At 48.4% G+C, this 21,487-nt stretch overlaps 1 protein-coding gene across 1 annotated transcript in view; it reads right to left on the bottom strand.

Moving 5' to 3' along the window:
• Fads2 (fatty acid desaturase 2) overlaps positions 1-21,487 on the bottom strand; it is a 38,602-nt gene that overhangs the window by 4,550 nt on the left and 12,565 nt on the right. Inside the window, exons 5-7 of the mRNA XM_052760550.1 lie at positions 16,411-16,536; positions 4,622-4,682; positions 4,331-4,407 (exon numbers count right to left, since the gene is read on the bottom strand). Of these exons, the coding sequence (XP_052616510.1) occupies positions 4,331-4,407; positions 4,622-4,682; positions 16,411-16,536 (264 nt within the window). The remainder of the gene's footprint in view (positions 1-4,330; positions 4,408-4,621; positions 4,683-16,410; positions 16,537-21,487) is intronic.

Below are 21,487 nucleotides of genomic sequence, written 5' to 3'. Positions count from 1 at the left end.
TTCTCAGGGCCTTTGCACAAACTGTTTTTGCAGTCAGGAATACTCATGCCCAGCCTATGCTTATGCAGAATATTTTATCAAGGACCGGACTCTCCGAGGCAGTGGAAAAACCCTGAAGAGGAGCTGGAGAGATGGTTCACTGGTTAAGAGCACTGGCTACTCTTCCAGAGGACACAGGTTCGAACCCATACAGAGGCTCACAGGCATCAGTAACCTTAGTTCCAGGTGACCTGATGTCCTCTTTTGGCCTCTGTGGGCACCACCAAAACCAAACCAAAGATCCTGAAATGACAATAGAATCTGGCACATTGGTGTCTTAGTTCAGGCACAAAAATGGAGAACAAAACCAGGACCACATCGACGATGAAGACATGGCGGGTTCCAGAATGACTTAGAGAACAAGGGCGGCCCTCGTCAGTGCTTTCTTGGTTGCAAAGAATTGAGGCTGGTCCCTAGCGCCATTCCAGGTGGTCAGAGTGCTGTCAACTAAGTAGGAAAGGGGGTGGGCATCTCAGGAGGGCCGGAGTAGGAACAAATGAAACAGTTAGGAGTAGCTGAAGACAAGATGCTCAGATCTGGCGAGGTGGTGGCTTTGGTCAAGAGAAGCAGGTACAGCAAACTCTTGCCATACTTGGTCATCCTTCTTTCTTTCCTGGGCAGAGTTTGAACTCAGGGCCTCATGTATGCTAGGCAAGCACTCTGTCACTGAGCCACATCCTCAGCCCCACTTTAATCTATTGCATAAATGCAAGGCACAAGTATGTAGGTATGTGTGTGTGCATATGCTAGGATGTGGTACACACATACAGAGAGAGAGAGAGAGAGAGAGAGAGAGAGAGAGAGAGAGAGAGAGAGAGAGAGAGAGAGGGAGGGAGGGAGGGAGGGAGGGAGGGAGGGAGAAAGAGAGAAGGAGAAGTAAATGCCAGGCATGGCTTGGGAAGTAGAGGCGGGAAGCTTGTGAGTTCAAGGCTAGCTTGGGCAATACAGTGAGGTCTTGTTTCAAAATTAAGTAAGTAAATAAATAAATGGATGGAGAGCCTGAGAGGTGAAGGCTGGTAAACAACAGGGAGACTACCAGGGTAAGTAGCCATGGATAATCAGTCCCAGGAAAGTGGGGTCTGAAAAGTACCCCAGGTGGTGCTGCAGGTGCCTGTGCTGGATCGTAAGCACTCTTTCCAACTCTTAGGGCTTCCCATCTCCATCCTCAAGGCTAGGGTCTCCCAGCCCTCAGTGTGTGCCAGTAAAAGATGACTCTTCACCATGGGGCTTCTATGCTTTGTGGGATGTTTACCACCCCTCTTGGTTAGATGCCAGGCTAGCATCATCTTCCTACTGCTAAATCTGATCATCATAAGTGTCTCCAGATACTGCCAATGGCCCAATGAACTGCCCAGGACCTGGTTACAGCTGCTCAGGATGCAAGGCCTGGGAGCCTGTCAGAGTCCCCTGGCTCTGCCCTCTGATGCTCTTGAGGTACATGGTTTGATTTCCCTTCCTGCTCTTCCTGGTTGATGCTTTTACTCTTTGTGGAACAAACAACAACAACAACAAAACAGATCTAGGGATGTAAAGATGGCTCATTTTCTCATAACTGAGGACCTGAGTTTGATCCCCCAGGATCCCCTGCATGAATGGTGATGGGTGCTTGTAATCCCAGCATTTAGGAGACAAGATCGGGAAGATTTCTGGGGCTCTGTGGCAGCCAGTCTAGCCTGATTAGTGAGCTCCAGGCCAGTGGGAGGCCCTGTCCCCAAGGAGGTAAAAATGGTGTTCCTAAAGGTGACACCTAAGGTTGTCATCTGGCCGCCACAAGCACAGGCACACAATGACTGTAACGCTCACGACAGCACAAAACACAGTAGCTGTACATGGGTGTGCATAATATGTGTGTGCATATGCATAGGATATGGTGTACACACACACACACACACACACACACACACACACACACACACACGCTCGAAGATGCCCTGTAGATATGAGGTGCTGTTGTGTGGAAGAAGTGTGGGAAGGGAGGGTACAAGGATGTGGCGTTAGGAGTTCACTGTATCCCTCGGGGTCAGATTGGGCAAGGCACAAGCTTTCAGTCTCAGTAATTCTCATTGTGAAACTTTGTTGTTGTTCTCATTGATGATGCTGGTTTTTTTGTTTGTTTGTTTTGTTGTTGTTTATTTTGTTTTGAGACAGCCTTATCTTGTATCCCTGGCTGGCCTGGCACTCATTATTAGACCAGGCTGGCCTCAAACTCACAATGATCCACCTGCCTCTTCCTCCCAAGTGCTGGGATTAAAGGTGTGTGCCACCACCGCCCGGCCACTGATGTGATTTTAAAAGGCTGAGAACACACCCACGCTAAGGGGCCGTGCACTTGTCTGTTCTCTCCTGAGGCCAGGGACCGTATTTCCCTCAGAGCTAACTCTCTGCTTGTGGTGACCACTCCTTAGAGCTTACTCTGCCAGGGGTAGGTACTCACCTTGTACAAAAATCACAACTGTACTATGCAAACCCAAGCAGGCCTCCTCAAACCTACACACAGCCTCCCTCCCTCCCAGGAGGTCCCTCTAAGTCTATTGTTTTAGGTAGGAACATGCCCTCTACGATGGCTAATCTTGGTTGTCAACTGGACATCTGGAATCAACTAAAAGAATCACAGAAAACTGAAGCTTTTGCTCTTTGCCTGTTTGCCCTCACTCTTGCTGGCCAGTTCGTCTATCCTTTTGCTGTGGCATTCCTTCATTGATGTTAGAATCTGCTCTCCAGGAATCCTCTGGGACTCCAGCACCACAGCAGGACTGCCGAGACATCCGGTCTCATGGGCTGAACAATACCAGATTCTTGGCTTTTCCATTAGGGACAGCCATTGTACTACTCTGACCCTTCCCTATAAGCCTCTCTGGTAATCCCGTGTGTGTGTGTGTGTGTGTGTGTGTGTGTGTGTGTGTGTGTGTGTGTGTGTGTGCATGCGCGCGTGCATTCATTTTGTCAGTTCTGTTCCTGTAGAGAACTCTTAACACACCTTCCAAACTCATACACTGACATTCTAAGCCCCAGCACCTCAAAAGGCAATGTCTTCAGACATTGCTAAAGCCCTTGCTCATAGAACTCATTAAGACAAGGTCATTCTGATGGGTCCTAATGCAATAGGACGAATGTTGTCCTATAAGAAAGGAACAAAGCTAAGGGTACAGCTCTGTTGGTAAAGTGCTTGCAACTTTAATGCCCACTGACAAACAAAAGCTGGGCACCATGGCCCGTACTTGTAATCCTGGCACTGGGGAGAAAGTCAGGCAGATCCTGGCACTTGCTGGACAGGCCAGCCTAATCTGTAAGCTCCAGGCCAGTGAGAGACCCTGCCTCAAAGGAAGTGGCACCTAAGGTTCCTGTGGTGGTTTGAATGAGAATGCCCCTGCAGAGGCTCATATATTTGAATATTTGGTGCCTAGTTGGTGGAACTGCTTGGCAAGGATTAGGAGGTGTGGCCTTGTTGAAGGAGCTGTGTCACTGGGGATGGGTTTTGAGGTCTCAAAAGTTCACATCATTTCCAATTAACACTCTGCCTCATAGTTGTGTCTCAAGATGTGAGGTCTTAGCTACTGCTCCAGTGCCATGCCCGCCTGTCTGCAGCAATGAGTCCCGCCATGGTGGTCATGGACTCTCACCCTCTGAGACTATAATCCCCCAATAAACTCTTTCTTTTAGAAGTCACCTTGGTCATGGTGTCTTGTCACAGCAACATAAAAGTAACTACGACAGCTGTCCTTTGGCTTCCACATGCACACACATGTAAGCACACCTACACATATACACATGCACCTATAGACACACACAAATACACATTAGAAAAACAGGGGAACACCTGAACACACATACAAAAAGGCCTAGGAGGATGATATAAAGAGACAAATCTACCAGTTAAGGAGAGGGGCATGGGCCCACCCCACCCCCACTCCCCAGGGTGCTGTCAACTGATTTTAGACTTCTGGCCTCCAGGGATTGAGAAAATATGTTTCCATTGCTGAGGCTATCTACTTCCAGTGGGCTGTGTTAGCCTCTCGTCACGTCGCCTTCTGGATCTTTCTAAGGGACTCTGCAAGGGCAATGACTGCCAGGTAGACTCCCTGCATGTCTGCATTGGAGGCATCTTTAGAACTGACATGCTGCAGCCTTCTTGACTTTCTTGGCTCTGGTGACCTCAGGACAGGTCCTTCCTAAGAGTGACAAAGCAGCTCGCTTTGGGAGAGATGTCTGGGGATTCGCAGGCCCACAGAGGCACCAGGGGTGAGGTGCCCCAGTCACACTCACCCACGCCAGCCAGCACCACTTGACTTACCACCCAGTCCCTGCGTTTGATCATGGTCATGATGATCTGGTACTGGAAGTACATAGGGATGAGCAGCGGCGGTCCGACTGTGGGGAGAACAGATGGCCTGTCAGAGGTGAGGGGGCCAGCTTGACACCACCTGCAGGGTCCAGAGGTGTCTGCACAAGCTGGCTGCAGGCACCCTTCTCTCGAATAGATGTGCCGTCACGTTGCCGTTTTGAAAAGGGTATGGGAGGAAATGGGGCAGATGGGAACACTGGGGTGAGAGCAGGGCTGGGGACCCCTGGCAGTCACACTTACTGAGGAAGAAGTATTCATGCTGGTGGTTGTAGGGCAGGTATTTCAGCTTCTTCTTGCCGTACTGAGGAGAGAGGAGAGATCGTGAACATGAGCCTCCATTCCCCACCTCCAACCCACTTTGTGCATCACCCTCCTCTGCGGAGACCACGTCTCTTTCCCACTGATCTGTATCTGGGTCCAACAAGGTTAGCAGCTGCCAACTTCCTTGGGCCTGGCTGCACATGCCAGTGTTTTTACTGGAGTTAGGGGTCAGACCCCCGGTCTTGGCAGCCCTGGTGAGTTTTGCTCAGCCACCTGTCCGAAATGGACCAATTAAAGAAATGTGTTAATGGAAAAAAACAGAGAAGGGAGAGTCAGTCAGTGTGGTCACATTATGAAGAAAAAAATAAAGAGGTCCAGTGAACCACACTACACCACACCACTAACCATCATTGGGATCCTAAAATGAGGTTTGGGTTTAAACCAAAAGCAAGAGGTTTACATAACTAAGCCAGTCAGGTCAAGGTGTGGCCCTGCCCATCACTGATCCATCTCTATCTCTGTCCCAGTCTCTCCTGCAAAGTGATCTGGCAAATTCTCAGAATTGTGAGATCTCTCTGGGAGACAAGCTCTTCTCTGGCTGGCACCAGGCTTCAGTCTTTTCCTTCTCCCAGCATGCAATTCCCGGGGAATTTCCAATTTCTTGGGGTCTAATGTTCAATAGTCCGAGAGCCACAGGGAGTGGGCCCAAGTTTCTCTTTAGAACACCTTCATTCCTGCCAGTACTGTGAGGCTCAAATCCCAGGCCAGTCCCCAGGCTGGTGGCTGAAGTTCAGGCCCAGAGTTAATCGCTGCCCAAGGCCATGAGAATGTGCCTGCTGTTAGTCTTTTTTTTTTTTTTTTTCCTGTTGTAGTTTTGTTGGGAGTGTTGGGGATGGACTCCAGGGCCTAATCCTCTGCCACTGAGCTACACTCTTGGGTCAACTTGGAGATGAATAGTAAAAAAGCTTACATAAGCCTAGGTACCCCACAGGGAGCTTCTGGAACTGTCTCTACCCCTCTGGGAATGATAGAGGCTCCCAGGTCTCAATAGGGTACTCCCCGGAGACAGCTAAGAGAAACCAAACAGGGACCAAGAATCCTTAACAGTCATCATCCTGGGAACATCTATTCTTGAAATTTTGTAGTCATTTCTAAAGGCTAATCTCTTTTCCCCAGCGGTTCTTGGCACACGAGGAAGTCAGCTAGACAGAAGAGACCCTACAGCACCGGAGAGGTGGCTCCTCTGTTAAGAGCACTTGTTCTTTTAGAGGACCCAGGCCTGGTTCCCAGCACCAACATGGTGACTCACAGCCATCTATAACTCCAATTCCAGGGGATCCAATGCCCTCCTGTGGCCTCTATGGGCACCATGCACTCATGTGGTGCACAGACACATGAACAGACAAAACAGGTATATACATAAAATAAAATATGCATGAAATAAAATAAATAGAAGCAGCAGCAGCAGCAGCAGCAGCAGACACCCTTTAATTCCAGGGCCTGACCCCCAGGGAGCAGCCCACCCCTGCCTCAGATCAAGGAGCTCCTGCTCTTTTTGCTTGAAATGCTGGGAAGGGTGTGTGTGTTGGGGGGGGGGGAGTGCAAGCCTGTGCTTGGAGTCAACAGATCCAAACTTACTAGATGCTGCTTCTTGCCAACACAGGGCCCATGCAGGTCCCCAGGCCTCTCCGAGCACGTCTGGTTTCCAAGTTATTGGTTGTCAAGCATTGCCGATGGGAACTTCGACATAAAGGCTACCTGACTCCAAGACAATGCCATCCTTCCCTCTCCAGACCCAAACTTTAAGTCACCCTCCCCGAACACTTTTGGGGGTCAGGAAAGCAAAACGAATTACAGATGGGAGAAAACTTGGATGTCTCCTAGGCTGACACCCCGTCCTCCAAGTAAGAACAGAGTGGGAAGTGTGTGTCAAAATCACAGAGGTCCAAGGACTCCCTCAAGGAAGGGGTGTGGGTGGGAACAAAGTCCAGCCTGTCCCCAGAATGTGTGTCTTGGTGCCAGTGGCCACGGTCACCCGCCTGCTGAAGGACAACCAGAAACGATCCCTTTGTTCTTTGAAGCCTCCTGTGTCTTGGCAAGGACCTCGTGCATTCCCAGAAAGTATGTCGCGTCCACACAGTCTGTCATTAGAGTCAGGCCCGAGGTTGGCCTTAGAGAGGTCAGAGCCAGGGAAGCCTCAGAGGGGCCTTTGACGGCTTCCCAGTAAAGGGAGGGGATTGAAAGGCAGGCACAGAGGGAAGAGAGATACCTCCCTAAGGTGCCCAGTGAGTGGGGGGAGCGGCAGCCTCGGGGAAGGTGAGGTTCTGCTCTGACCTCCTCCCAGGAGCCAGGGAACTGGTACCCAGGCCCAGACTCTGAATGAAGGCTTCCCAGCCCTGGAAGCCCCGAAGGCTTCCCCCTTTATCTGTTCCCTCTTGGGACTGTGCTAGCTAGTTTTATGTCAGTGACACAAAGTCACTGGAGAGGAGGGGGCCTCAAATGAGGAAAGGCCTCAGTAAGATCAGTCTACAGGCAGGCCAGCAGGGCAGTTTCGTCATTGGTGATTGACGGGGGAGGACCCAGCCCACTGTGGGGGGGGGGCGTCTCTGGGCAGTGTGGTCCTGGGTTCTAGAAGAAAGGAGGCTGAAAGAGCCTGAAAGAGCCGCCGTGGGGAGTAAGCCAGGAAGCAGCACCCCTCCCCACCACCCCTCCATGGCCTCTGCATCAGCTCCTGCCTCCAGGTTCCCGCCCTACTTGAGTTCCTGACTTGCTTCAGTGATGGACTATGATGTGGAAGCATAAGCCAAATAAACCCTTTCCTCCCCAAGTCACTTTGGTCATGGTGTTTCATCACAGCAATAGTGACCCTAAGACAGAGACTGAGCACCAAGGACAACCTTCAGGTCAGCGGAGACCAGAAGGCCCCTTTAGAGAACCATGGGAGACGGCCACCAGGGGAGACCATTAGAAGGTTGTCTTTGCACAGCGAGTACTATTTCCATTGTTTATGGTCACTGTGGGGGAGAACTGGGACTGTTGGGCTGCTTGCAGCTGTCTCCAGCAGGTAAGCATTGTTGGTCCTTTTCAACATCCATGCCCTTTTCAACATCCATGCCCTTTTCAACATCCATGCCCTTTTCAACATCCCAGATTGACCCACCAACCTAGCCAGGCCACCCCAGGCAGTGGCAGGTCTCAGAAGCAGCCTCTATGGATGCCCAGTCTTAGAGATGCAGGGACTCAGCATTTGGAAACCATTCTCCATTAAACCAAACTCCTTCACCTCCCTGACCTTCGGGTTCCCTGCTGCGAAGTGGAGGTATGCTGTGCGCTTCATAGGAATTGTGAGAGCCCAACAGATGAAGTAGATACGAAAATGAAGGAGATACGAAGGCACTATGGGGTGGTGAGCAGGGCATCATTTACAGTAACATCTGCATGCACAAAGTGACATATTGACACAGCACATCTGTTTTCGTGGCAGTTTTCAACTCGGTGGCCTCTGAAGGGACAGTTGCAAAGGGATGTTAGGGTATGGCTGGACTACCTCTCTTCTCCAAAGCTCATTTGGATGGTTAATCCTGATTATCAACTTCCTGGTGATTCTAGATTGAGTTCATTGAGGTTGGAAAACGCACCTTAAATGCAGGTTTCACCATGACATGCACTGGGGTCTTAAACTGAATAGAAAGAAGAAAGCAAGCCGAGCACCAGCATTCATCTCTCCCTGCTTTCCTGACTGGCTCTCCACCTCATGGACTGAATCCCCGCGCACTGGAACCCAGGAACACCACCCCCACCCCGCCACCGCCCTAAGTTGCTTCTTGTCAGGTTTTCAGTCAAAGCAATGAGAAAAGAGACAGGTACACCCACAAAGCACACAAGCTGTCATCTTAGCGACACCAGGCCCTGCGCTGTGGTGATCCTCCAGCTGGTTTTACCTGATCCATACCTTGTTAAGTCATGGGATCAAGGAAGGAACGGAGAGAGGTATTTTAGAATGCTCTGAGCTAGTGGGGTGCACACACGGCTTCTTTTCAGAAAGATGGACTTAACCAACATTTCCAAGGGCTGGCAGGCTGGATAGCAGTTCTACCATGACTTTGAGTCTGCCATTTTTTTTCCGCCTTCGTGGTTCTAGCTACATAAAGGTCGACGACAGCTCCTGCCTCATAGGCTAAGTAAGGAGTAAATGGTGCTGTGCACACCTGACAGGTACCCCTTGGGGTGCAGGTCCACAGACTCACTTCCTTCCAGCTGGGAGGTGCTGAGGCCAAAGTATGGGGAGAAGAGGCTCCTGCTCATCTCCTCTCTTGTCTCGCACAGGAAGGAAGCTGGGGATGCAGTACAATTAGAGGGGAGGGGCCAGGAACAGAAGACACTTTTACCAACTAATTTGTTGTGGCCAGAGCCCAAGATGGAGGTGATGGCACACGCAGAGCTCTCATTGAACTGGGACAGCTGAAGACCACAGATGGGGGACAGGCAAGGGGGGCAGGGAGCAGGAAGTGCTGCCAACCCTGGTGGCCAGTGTGACCAGCTTCTTTACCACAGGACGGATGTGACATTTAATAGTGACTGTCAACTTGACAGGCTCTAGAACCACTTAGGAGATAGGCTTCTGGGTACGTCTGTGAGGGAATATTTAGATTAGGTTAACTAATGGGCGACCCACCTCACCTACGGATGGTACCATTCCTTAGGCTGTGGTCTTGGAATATAAAATAGAAAGCAAGCTGAACACTAGCATTCACCTCCGCTTCCTGGCTATGGATGTAATGTGACTAGCAAGCCTCCTGTTCCTTCCACCATGCCTTCTCTACCATAATTGAATGACACCCCTGGAACTCTTAGCAGAAATAAGTCCATTCTTCCTTAAATGGCTTCTTTGGTCACAGCAATGAGAAAAGTAACTAATATATAGAACTGGTACCAAGAAGTGTGGCCGTTGTGTGATAATCCTGACCACGTGGTTGGTAGTGCTTGGGACTGGCTTGTGAGAGGAATATGGAAGAGTTTGCAGCCCTAAGCCTAAGAAGCCCTAAAATGCTATAAATAGGGTTTACTGGGCCATTCTGCTGGGAGTCTGGAAGATCTGAAGGCTGGAAGGCTGAGGGCTGAGGAGGGCTGGCTCCTGAGGTTTTGGAAGGGGACAAGGACTCTTTCAGGAACTGGGCTAGAGGCCACTTGTGTGGTGTTCTGGCAAAGAATCTGCCCATGTCCTGAGAACTTGGGGGAGGCTGAATTCAATAGCAATGGATTAATTAGTGTGTTCGGTGGAGGATATCTCAAGGCAGAACAGCTGTCTGTGGAACAACTCTTATCCAGATCGAAAAGAGCAATGTAGAGGAGCTAATATTAAAAATGTGCAGTTCGTTAAGGAAAAGAACTCAAACAAATAAAAAGTTGTAGCCAAAGCTCAAGGTAAAACAGGGGCTGTGACTGTTAACAGGGACTGTGACTGTTAACAGGGGTGACTGTGACTGTTAACAGGGGTGACTGTGACTGTTAACAGAGACTGTGACTGTTAACAGGGGTGACTGTGACTGTTAACAGAGACTGTGACTGTTAACAGGGGTGACTGTGACTGTTAACAGGGGTGACTGTGACTGTTAAGAGGGGTGACTGTGACTGTTAACTGGGGTGACTGTGACTGTTAACAGAGACTGTGACTGTTAACTGGGGTGACTGTGACTGTTAACTGGGGTGACTGTGACTGTTAACAGGGGTGACTGTGACTGTTAACAGGGGTGACTGTGACTGTTAACAGGGGCTGTGACTGTTAACAGAGGCTGTGACTGTTAACAGGGGCTGTGACTGTTAACAGAGGCTGTGACTGTTAACAGAGACTGTGACTGTGACTGTTAACAGGGGTGGCTGTGACTGTTAACAGGGGTGACTGTGACTGTTAACAGAGACTGTGACTGTTAACAGAGGCTGTGACTGTTAACAGAGACTGTGACTGTGACTGTTAACAGGGGTGGCTGTGACTGTTAACAGGGGTGACTGTGACTGTTAACAGGGGTGACTGTGACTGTTAACAGGAGTGACTGTGACTGTTAATAGGGGTGTCTGTGACTACTAACAGGAAAAACCTCCAGTTCTTCACCGTCATAACAGAAAAGGTGTCCTCAGGGCAAGGCCCCACCTATCAAAGGCTCCAACTTGTGAGATGCAATGCCATTTGAAAAGAGCGAGCCTGGGACCTGTAGAGAGAGCTCCGCAGTTAAGGGCACTGGCTGCTCTTTCAAAGGACCTTGTTTTGATTCCCAGAACCCACATGGCAGCTCACAACCACCTAAGATGTGAAACTGAAGTGTAAGTTACAATGAGATAACCCTTCATCATTTTAGAGATGCCAGAATCATGGCATACCCTCCAAGGAAAATGACACGTACAGGAGAGAGGCTAGAGGTCTGCAGGCAGGATTGCTGTGGGGACAAAGTTCCCTAAGTCCTTTGGAGCACAGACAATTCTGTCATAATCCCTGGAGGCTACAAACGGAGCTTTAGATTTTGATGTTTGCCATGCTAGGTATCAATCCTGCTTTGGTTGCTGTACCCATCTTTCTGGGCTATGAATGTTTACTCTGTGCCAGTGCATGTTGGGAGTATGGAACGTGGGCTTCGATGTTACAGGTGCTCACAGTGAAGAGGCTGCCCCAGTCTCAGAAGAGACTGTGCACTCACACAGTTTCTTAAAGATGTGTTTTTCATTTTTATTTACATGTTTGTGGGCATGTGTGAGTGAAGGTGCCTATGGAGGCCAGAAGAGGGTGTCAGATCCCCTGGAGCTGGAGTCACAAACAGTTGTGAGCTGCCCAACGTGGTTTGCTAAGATCTGAACTCTTGCCAGGAACTGAACTTGGGTCTTCTAGAAGAGTAGCAATTGATCTTAACCAGTTCCTGCATTTACACTTGTGAACAGTATTGGAACTGCTAACGAAGACGGTTGAAGTAGAACTGAACGCATGAGACTTCAAGAACATCAGGGAAGGTTATAGAAGGTTATAACAGCGATGTGTTTGGGTGTTACGAGATGGCACTGTGAGAGTTAATATTGATTATCAACTTGACAGCTCTGGGCTCACCTGAGGAACAGCCTCTGGGAACGCCTGTCGGGGGTTATCTAGGTTAGGTTAACTAAGGTGGGAAGGCCTACTCTACCAGCAGGCAGCGTTACTCCACATGCTGGGGTCCTAGACTGAACAAAAGGAGAAAGCACGCTGAGCATTAGCATTCATCTGTCCCAACTGCAGATGCCGTGACCAGCCAGCTTTGTGCTCCTGCCATCACTCCTCCCCTACTCGATGGAATCTACCGCCTTTATCACTAAATCCTAAGAAGCCCTTCCTTCTTTAAATGGCTCCTCGTCAGGCATTTTGTAGCAGCAAGAAGAAAAATAATAATACATCAGACACAGGAAGGTCATATAGAGGGACTTTGCAGGTTTCAAATGGAGTGTCTGAGGAATAACAAGGGCCTTCCTTGTCTGTCTAGAGCTGAGGGTGGTTTGGCAGGAGTGGCCACAAGGTCAGTTGCTGCCTCTGGGAACTCACAAACTCATACACAGAGCAATGAGCCACATGGCCACAGCAGGCCCTGGCAGGATGCTAGATGCCCACCCACGTCCCCAAGAAGAGGGCCTCATGTGTCCTAGGAGCTGGGGCGGGGACTAGAGGTCTGCTGGAAGCAGGAAGATAAGTGGAAAGCAGGGGTGAGTAGAGAAGGAAGCCCTCAGGTAGGAAGGCTGGCACGCTGCCCCTTCTGGGAACACACTGACCACACTATGGGGGTAGTGACATGGCAAAAGGAAGGGGTGACAAACAAGATTGTCATAGAACACAGTTTAATTCGGCTGAGAGTTCCCACCCAGCGCTGGAACCTCAAGCAGAAATTACAGAGTGGTGCCAGGAGAGAGAAAGCACTGGCCTCCTTACTGTAAGAGTCTAATTGATTGATTGCCTTCCCAGGGCAGCTGAATCAAAGGAGAAGCTAGAACCATGAAGAGGCCTCGGGAGACACTATCTATGTACGAGGAGCCAGCCATCGGCTGCTTCCTGAGTACTGGAGAAGCCCTGCCGTTAAAGGGCATGATGCACGTTTAAAAAGGAGCATGCCTGAGGTATTATGCAAAGGAGAAAGCTTTGTCCAGGTCCTGAGGGAGGAGCAGCAGTCTAGAGTAGACACTGGGGTGTAGGAGAGCTCACCAGTCTGGGAAGGGCACTCCAGCCCTTTAGTGGCTGAGGACATTGACTAACTGACTATAGAGGATGTAGAAGCAGAACACGTCACCCCCAAATCCTCCTGGGGAAAAGTTACAAATTAAGGTTCCGTGAGATGGCTCGGAGGCTACAGGAGCTTGCTGCCAAGCCTGAGAAGCTCGGTTACATCCTCAGAACCCACATGGTGGAAGAATAGAATTGACTTTCACAAGTGGTCCTCACATGGACCACACACAAATTAAGTGCATCAGTGTAAAAACGGGTTTTATCGTCCCCCCCTCCCCCCCACACCCCAGCTAAAAGTTGAGATGTAAAGCTGTAAAACACTGAAAATACTATGTGTGGAGAACTTTCCTAAACTGAAAAGAACATCCAGGAGAGAAACTGGATGCACATCGCCACATAAAACAAACCAAGAACACCCTCCTGGAAGGCATAAATATGACCAGGTAGGGGAAGACCGCTCTTAATATTTCTGTGAATCGATTGCCCTTGTGGCTGGTCTGCTCTGGTCATCCACACCTGAGATAAAGGCCTCGGCAGGCATCAGCTCTGGAGCCTGGAACGGAGGCTCAAGCCCCTGAGGCATAGCCGTTTGGGGCTCTGTTGTGATGGGCGGGACTCTTGGGCACTTGCACACAGTTCAGCCAGGAACCCAGGAAACATGGCTTTTCCCTTGTAAACACCTGAGTGCCTGAGAGACTTTCCACAGACACTGATGCTGGTCTCCATCTTCAAATGCCACCGCCAAGAGGACAAGCAGAATGCCGCAGCCTCCCTTCCGAAGCCAGCCAGCATTTGAGAAGTGAGATGAGACAGAATTCATCAGCTACTGTGCAGCTGGTCTGCAGAGCTGGTGAGCCTGCCTTTCCTTTGTGAGAACCGCTAACAGCTTTACTACAGACATTAAGGAAGCCTTCGTCCTCACTATCAGAAGGCCTCTGGGTAATCAACTCTACTATCCAAACACTTCTAACCAAAGCTAACAAGCCATTTCCTAGAAGAGAAAGAAAGACAGGTGTCGGGCAGAAAGTGAAATCCCTGCCTAGCCAAAGTTCGGAACTGTGGCTGATATCCTGTGCGTCTTGGATCAGACAGAGATATGAATCAGAATTGAGGGGGACAGGCTCTCTCTCAACTACGTCACAAGCCTTGGATGCCAACACAGTTAGGATATTCCTTCTTCTATGACCCTGCTTACTGAGGGTAAGTCTGTATCCTCCCATAACTGCCTGTTGAGGGCTCTGCTCTGCTCTGCCCAGCACTGTAATTTTCCATCACAATGTTGGGATTGAACCCAGGCCTTGAGCATTTTGGGCAAGGTCTCTCTGCCACTGAGCTATACCCACAGTTTGACTTGTGTCCACCCTCACTGTATTTCCAACAGCTTTTTTTCTCTTCCTTCCTTCCTTTTTGTAAGTTTAAACCTAACACAGAAGCTCTACTTTTAAACAGTATAGAATGACCATCCCCTTTTTAAAAGACACTTCTTGCTATGTAGACCAGGCTGGCCTCGAACTCACAGTAATTCCTCTTAGTTTCCTGATGTCTGAGATTACAGGTAGACATAACCATGCCTAGATTGAGCATATTCTTTAAATACATCAAGGGCACCTGATTTTACTTATTTATGTAATGTGTTTGGATATTTTGCCTGTGTGTATGTCTGTACGCTACTTGCATGCCTGGAGAGGGCAGAAAGGGTGTCAGATCCCCCGAGACTAGAGTTACTGATGGTTATGAAATGCCATGTGCAGGTGTTGGGAGCCAAACCTGGGTCCTCTAAAAAAAAAAAAAAAAAAAAGCAGCCAATATTCTCAACTGCTGAGTCACCTCTCCAGCCCTATTTTACTTTTTTTAAAAATTAGTATTCTTTAAATTTTCCCCTATTTATTTGTGTGTGTGCGCGCGCGCACGCGCGCGCACACCCCACAGTGCATAGTGCCTGGGCAGAGGGCAAAGAACAATTTAAGGGATTTAATTCTCTCCTTCCATCATTATGTGGGTCTCAGGGACCAAACTCAAATTGTCAGGCTTGGCAGCAAGCACCTTACCCACTGAGCTACCTCACTGGCCCTTTATTTTGTTTTTGACAAAAGTCTCATTATCTGGACCAAATTAAGCTAGAATTTGAAATTTTCCTACCTCTATTTCCAGAGTACTGACATTATCACCATGCCTGGTTGGGTGTGCTTTTATTACAAGAAAATTAGGTGGCTGTGTGTGCAGAATCACAGGAGAAAACTGAAAAGCTCAATGGTAGAACACGAGCTTAACACCTGTGAGACACTGAGTTTGGAACCCAACACCTACCCCAAAGATGAATTAAGATCAGTAGCACAAAAACTTTTAATATGAAATAGTGTGCATCATCCTAGACTATACAAATGGGATGTAATACTACACAGTCCCCAAGAGGAATGAGACCAATCCCCTTGAACTCCTGGAACAAGGTCCACATTAGAAGTAGTGAGCTGCAGAATAGAAGGCATACTTTATTTCTAGTTTTGTTTTTAAAGAAAACGATATGTGCATGCTGTGGTGATTTGAATAGGAAGGACTCCCATAGATAGGAAGTGGCACTATTAGGAGGTGTGGCCTTGTTGGAGGAAGAGTGTCACTGAGGGGAGGCTTTGGGGGTCTCAGAAGCTCAAGCCAGTTTATTTCCTATTGCCTGTGGACTAAGATGTAGAACTCTCAGCTCCTTCTCCAGTACAAATGTCTGCCTGCAGGCTGCCATGCTTCCCGCCATGATGATAATGGACTAAACCTCTGAAACTCTAAGCCAGCCCCAAATTAAATATTTTTCTTTATAAAAGCTGCTGAGGTCATGATGTTTCCTCACAGCAATAGAAACCCTAACTAAGACACATGTTCATATACACGCAGAAGATAGGGCTGGAGACAAGCGTTCATAGCAGGCACTTACAAAGCTCTCTGGCTTCTCACCGACAGTGGTTATTATTGGGCCCACGAAACTTGAGGCCAAGAGGTGACAAGGATAAGACACTGAATATACATTTCTATACTATTTCAATGTTTGTGCCAAGTATGTCCTATATTTATAATAAAAAAATTAAATGATAGTAAAATAAGTGTGGGCAAATAGAAGGAAGTGTCCTAGCAAAGATCTGAAGGCTTATCCTGGACTAACTGGTGAATGACAGCCCAACCTACCACTTCCTGTCTTCTGTCTGAGCCTTGCTCTGTCATCTGCTGTTTAGGCTACCGTTCTCCAGATAACGCTTCCTGCGCACGGGCTGTTCCCCTAGACCATCATGGAGACCTAGAATTCTGCCTTCCTGAAAAACTTGACCCAGTTTCCTGTGGGCAGGAGGGACGGATGCACTGAGCCTGCTCATGAGGTTCTGTGTCCAGTACTCTGAAGAAAAGCCACTCAATGTAAACTGTGGCTGGGATAACTCAGGGTGACTAGGAAAGGACTCTGGGTGGCAGAAGCTGCTGATGTCCTGGTTAAATGCTGACCCTACAGGACTCCTTCCTTCCTCCCATGACACGTCCCGACCAATGCCCTCACTCATACCTCGAGGGCCTGCCACTCGCCAAGGACAAACACGTGTAGGCTCTTTATGTCTGGGTCCTTGTGGAAGATGTTGGGCTTGGCATGGTGCTGGAAATGTCGATGGTTCCACCAGTTGGCGGAGGCACCCTGTAAGGAGAGAGGAGCTAGATGAGCCACAAAGGCCAGTGGGCCCTTGACCTTGCCAGTGATGGGTCTTGTTGGGAACCATGTCCTGGTACCTCCAACACAAATGACTGACTGGCTTCTCCATCACATATGGGGATCATGCCTGGAGTCCCTGGAAATCAGACTATAGCCCTGCCACTTCTGAACTCAGAGTACTGGTCAGTTTTGAAAGAAGTCAAGTCATTTCTCCAGCTTCAGTTTCCCCAGTACTGAGCAAGGGAAAAGGACTTCAGAAACAGTGAAATTATCTCTACCAGGGGACCAGCAGTTTCTCTCCTGACTTATGTGCCAGAGAAATCATGATTTTCACACACACACACACACACACACACACACACAGAGAGAGAGAGAGAGAGAGAGAGAGAGAGAGAGAGAGATATTAAACCATAAAAAGGAATGGACTGGGCCAGTAAGATGGTTCAGTGACTAAAGGCGCCTGCCCCAAAGCCTGATGACCCGAGTTCGATCCCTGGGACTCACATGGTAGAAGGAGAAAACTGACTCTTGAAAGTTGTCCTCTGACCTCTACATATGTGCTGTGGCGCCCCTCTCCCCAAATAATAAACATATAAATAAATGTAAAAAAGCTTTCTTTAGAAAAGAATGACCACTAACACATGATATAAGCATGGGTGACCCTAGAACCACCACACAAAGTGAAAGAAACCAGTAAAAAACAAAAAACATGGGACTGGAGAATGGCTCAGCTTAACCGCTAGAAGGGACTGCTCTTCTAGAAGACCAGGGTTCAATTCCTAGCACCCACATGGCAGTTCACAACTGTAATTCCAATTCCAAGGGACCTAACACTCATGGCAAAATACCAATGCGCATGAAATAAAAATAAATAAATTAAAAACAAAAATCCCACGAGAAGCTCAGTGGAAGGAAGTTGGTGGCTAAGCAGGGGTAGGAGTGAGCAGTGGAGAAACAGGGTTGGGGTGCTGGAGACGGGGCTGCAGATGTGTGGTGGTGCTGCAGATGCTCTAAAACCGTGTGCTCGGTGTGTGTCTGTGAAGGTTCTCCCAGGAACTCCAAGCGTTCACTTAAATTGGGCAAATGGCTCTCTGCGTGTATTATTTCTCAAAACCACTATTTTATCTAAAAATTTCCCCGTGGATCAAAGGCCTTCATGTAACACCTGAAACTACCAGAGGAAAATACAAGGAAATACTTCAAGGTCTAGGCACAGGCAGCCATTTTCTGACAGGACATAGCAAGACAAGTGTGATGGCACTGAATGGAAAGGAAACAATTGCCGGTGAGGAGCCAGAAAGGGACACAAGCTTCGTCAGCTATTCATCTGACAGGTAAGAATCCATAAAAAGGCTACAATATGAGACACCAAGAGATAAATAATCCATTCAATAAGTAGACATATGAATTTATGAGGCTGTTGCCTGAGAAGTAAGTACAAATGGCCAGTCTATGAAAAAAAAAGTTCACTATCCTTGGCAGCAAAGGAGATGCAAATCACCACACCGAGATTCCGTCTCGTCCCAGTCAGAACAGTCACTGTCAAGACAGCAAACAACAAATGCTGCTTCAGGGGTGTGTGTGTGTGTGTGTGTGTGTGTGTGTGTGTGTGTTTGGGTGGGGGGAGCTTATTCATCGCTGGTGGGGATGTAGATTCGTCCAGATACTATGGAAAACAGTATAAAGGGTCCTCAAACAACAAAAACTACTACATGATCCAACTCTACCACTCTTGGGATGCATAGCAGACAAACTAAGTCAGCACGTGATACGCATGCTCACTGAAGCTCTACTAAGAACAGCCACATCTCCCGGACATGGTGGCTCACACCTGTAATCCCAGCACTTGAGAGGCAGAGGCAGGAGGATCAGGAGTTCAAGGACAGCTTCAGCTGTGCTGGAGACCAGCCTGGGCTACCTGTTGTACTGATATAAACAAACAAAACCAAAAAAAAAAAAAAAAAAAAAAAGCAAGCAAGCTGAGTATCTGCCCAGGCACCCTTCAATGGATGAATGGATAAAGAAAACATGGTATATGTGCAACAGAATATGATCCAGCCATGAAGAATGAAATTATGACATTTGCGGAAAAGGAACAGAACTGGAGATCACATTAAGTGAAATAAGCCTGACTCAGAAAGACAAATGCCACACATTTTCTCCCAGACGTGGACCCTAGATTCAAAAATAGAGACATGAAGGTAGAAGTGAGGCCATCTGGGAAGGAGTGGGAGCCAGCGTGAGGGGAGAAGGCGGCAGCGGGGGTGGAAAGGATGAACGCGAACAAGTACCGGGTACACTTGGTTGAAAATGTCCTCATGAAATCTATTATTTTCTACAAATTGCATATGCTGAAAAATTAATATAAGCCTACAAGAAGAAGAAGAAGAAGAAGAAGAAGAAGAAGAAGAAGAAGAAGAAGAAGAAGAAGAAGAAGAAGAAGAAGAAGAAGAAGAAAGAAGAAGAAGAAGAAGAAGAAGAAAGAAAAGACAGTTGAGTACGAGAGGGAATCCCAAGTTTTCGCAGGATGGAAATATATCTCAGATGACATAGGTTTCATCTGCCATGAGTCCTTTCCAGTGAATGCTAACTGACAGCTGGGAGGAGCCGACATTTAGATGGCATCCTGGTCCCACAACACAGGGAGCACAGCAAGGGGATTTGAATGCCACAGGCTGCTATGTGACTAGTTCTCAAAGCCTTCTTCAGAGGTGTGTCACTCAACAAAGTTGCCAGGTGGCCCAAGTATGACATGGGCCTTTTCTGTCCCATCAGGAGCAGGTGAAACGTTGACCCTTCGCTGGCTCTGAGCGTTGGTAGGGCCTGACCATCTGCAAAAAAGGTCTATTTGCTCCAAACAAGCTTCTCACTTGGAGAGTGTTTTGGATGCAAACACAGCTTCTGAACACTGACAGCATGGGTGGATAGTAAGAAACAGCTGTGGTCTTTGCAGTGACCTCAGGCCCCTGTAGGCAACAGCCTTCAAAACCCACCACAGCAAAAAGCAGCATGTCAGAGTGGGAAGGAGTCGGATGACGCATTCGCGTCTGAAGCCAAAAGGAACAAAATTCCCAAGAGAAGCATCAGATGGAAAAGTCCCTGGCACAGAGACACTGAGGAGCGAGGTAGGTAACAAGTAAGCCGGCTGAAAGCCCACCAACCTAGAGATGTTTGTGGAATGAGGAGTGAGGGCCATCCAGGTGGGATACACACCCCCTCCCTGGACTTGGGACCAGACACCATGATATTTTGGCTGTTCGTGCTTTGATTCCACCCTGCTTTGGGTCTCTCCCATTCGCCTTCACCAGGCAAAGCCCCACTTATCCTTCAGCAATGCCTCCTCCACGGCACAGGGAAGCTGCATCTGTCTGAGGATTCTCTGTTCTCAGAATAAGGGGTGAATGGTGTCTGCTCCAAGTCAGCTGCTGGCCTGGGCCCAGGGGAGGCAGTGCTGAGCCAAGAGACCAGTGGTGAGCCAAGAGACAGTGTGCTTATCTGAGGCCAGGCTGGGCTCATACTGCCTTGGCCTCCCAACTACTAGGACTGGGCCACAAGGTGCTCCACCGCACCTAGCAAGAAGACGCCTCAGCAGAAGTGTAGCCAGCAGAGCTGGGTAGTCAGCTCACAGCCTGGGGCAAAAGAGAAAGTGTGCACCCTGGCGAATGCATCCGTAATACTTTAAAAATCTACTTTGGGGATCATCTTGTTTTCAAGGGAGACACTTTCTGAGCTTGACATACTTAAATATTGTTAATTACATTATCCTACCTTGAAATGAGAGTATAACAAAAGGGTTGGAGCTGTAGCTTGGTGGTAGAGCACTTACCTAGCATGTGCAAGGCCCTGGGTTCAATTCCCAGCACCACAAAGTTTTTTTTTCCTTAATAAAGAAAAAGCATAATAAATTTTGTTTTGATATAAATAAAATATTTATATTTAAAATAATTTCAGCAGACTTTTCAATTTTTGTTTTTGTTTTTGTTTTTTAACAATTTATTTATCTTTATTTTATGTGCATTGGTATATGCGTGTATGTCTGTGTGAGGGTGTCAGATCTTAGAGTTACAGACAGTTGTTAGCTGCCATGTGGGTGCTGGGAATTGAACCCGGGTCCTCTGGTAGGACAGTTGGTGCTCTTAACCACTGAGCCATCACTGCAGCCCCAGACTTTTCAATTTTTGAACATTTTATATTTTGGTGTTCTGGAGTTAAAGGGTTGATCATTTAAAAAATGATATATTAGCTGGGCGTGGTAGCATGTGCCTTTAATCCGAGAACTCAGGAGGCAGAAGCAGGTGGACCTCTATGAATGTGAGGCCAGTCTGATCTATATGGGGAATTGTAGCTCAATCAGGGCTACATAGTGAGACCATGTCTAAAAAAAAATAAAATAAAGCGAGAAAGAGAGAGCAAGTTGTACCACCACACTCCGTTTATACGGTGCTGGGGATGAACCCAGGGCTTCAGGATGCTCAGCAAGCATTCTACCAACTGAGCTACATCCCCAGCCCCCAGAGTAACAATTTCACAAGCAAATGCTCTACAGGGAAGCCAGCCCTCTGTCCTGCCCTTGTTTGTCTGATGTAAGAGCTGTGTTTCAAACTATCCTTCAAGGACTCAAGGCCTTGGGACAGGAAGGGCCCTCAAGACTCTGCCGGAACCTGGAAATAGGACACAGTTCATCTTTGTTCACGGCATGGGGAGGACAGGGGCAGTGGGTAAAATGTTTCTTTCCTACACAGAGGAGGATTTTAGGCCACAGAGGAAAGTACAAAATGAAACAAAGCCCTTATGTGGATTCCCTCCTGAGGTTCTGGGAAGAGTCCAGATTCCCAGCCCTCTAAGGCTCAGGGCCAGGTAAACTGCTAACTGGGAACTGCTGAGCAGATCATTGCTGGCTCACTCACAATCCAATCCAGTAGCAAAGCAAGGGTGC

The sequence above is a fragment of the Peromyscus californicus genome, unplaced genomic scaffold, assembly GCF_007827085.1.
Source record: "Peromyscus californicus insignis strain IS unplaced genomic scaffold, ASM782708v3 Scaffold_4__1_contigs__length_199733344, whole genome shotgun sequence".
Lineage (NCBI taxonomy): Eukaryota > Metazoa > Chordata > Mammalia > Rodentia > Cricetidae > Peromyscus > Peromyscus californicus.
This window is presented reverse-complemented; position numbering and strand designations above follow the sequence as displayed.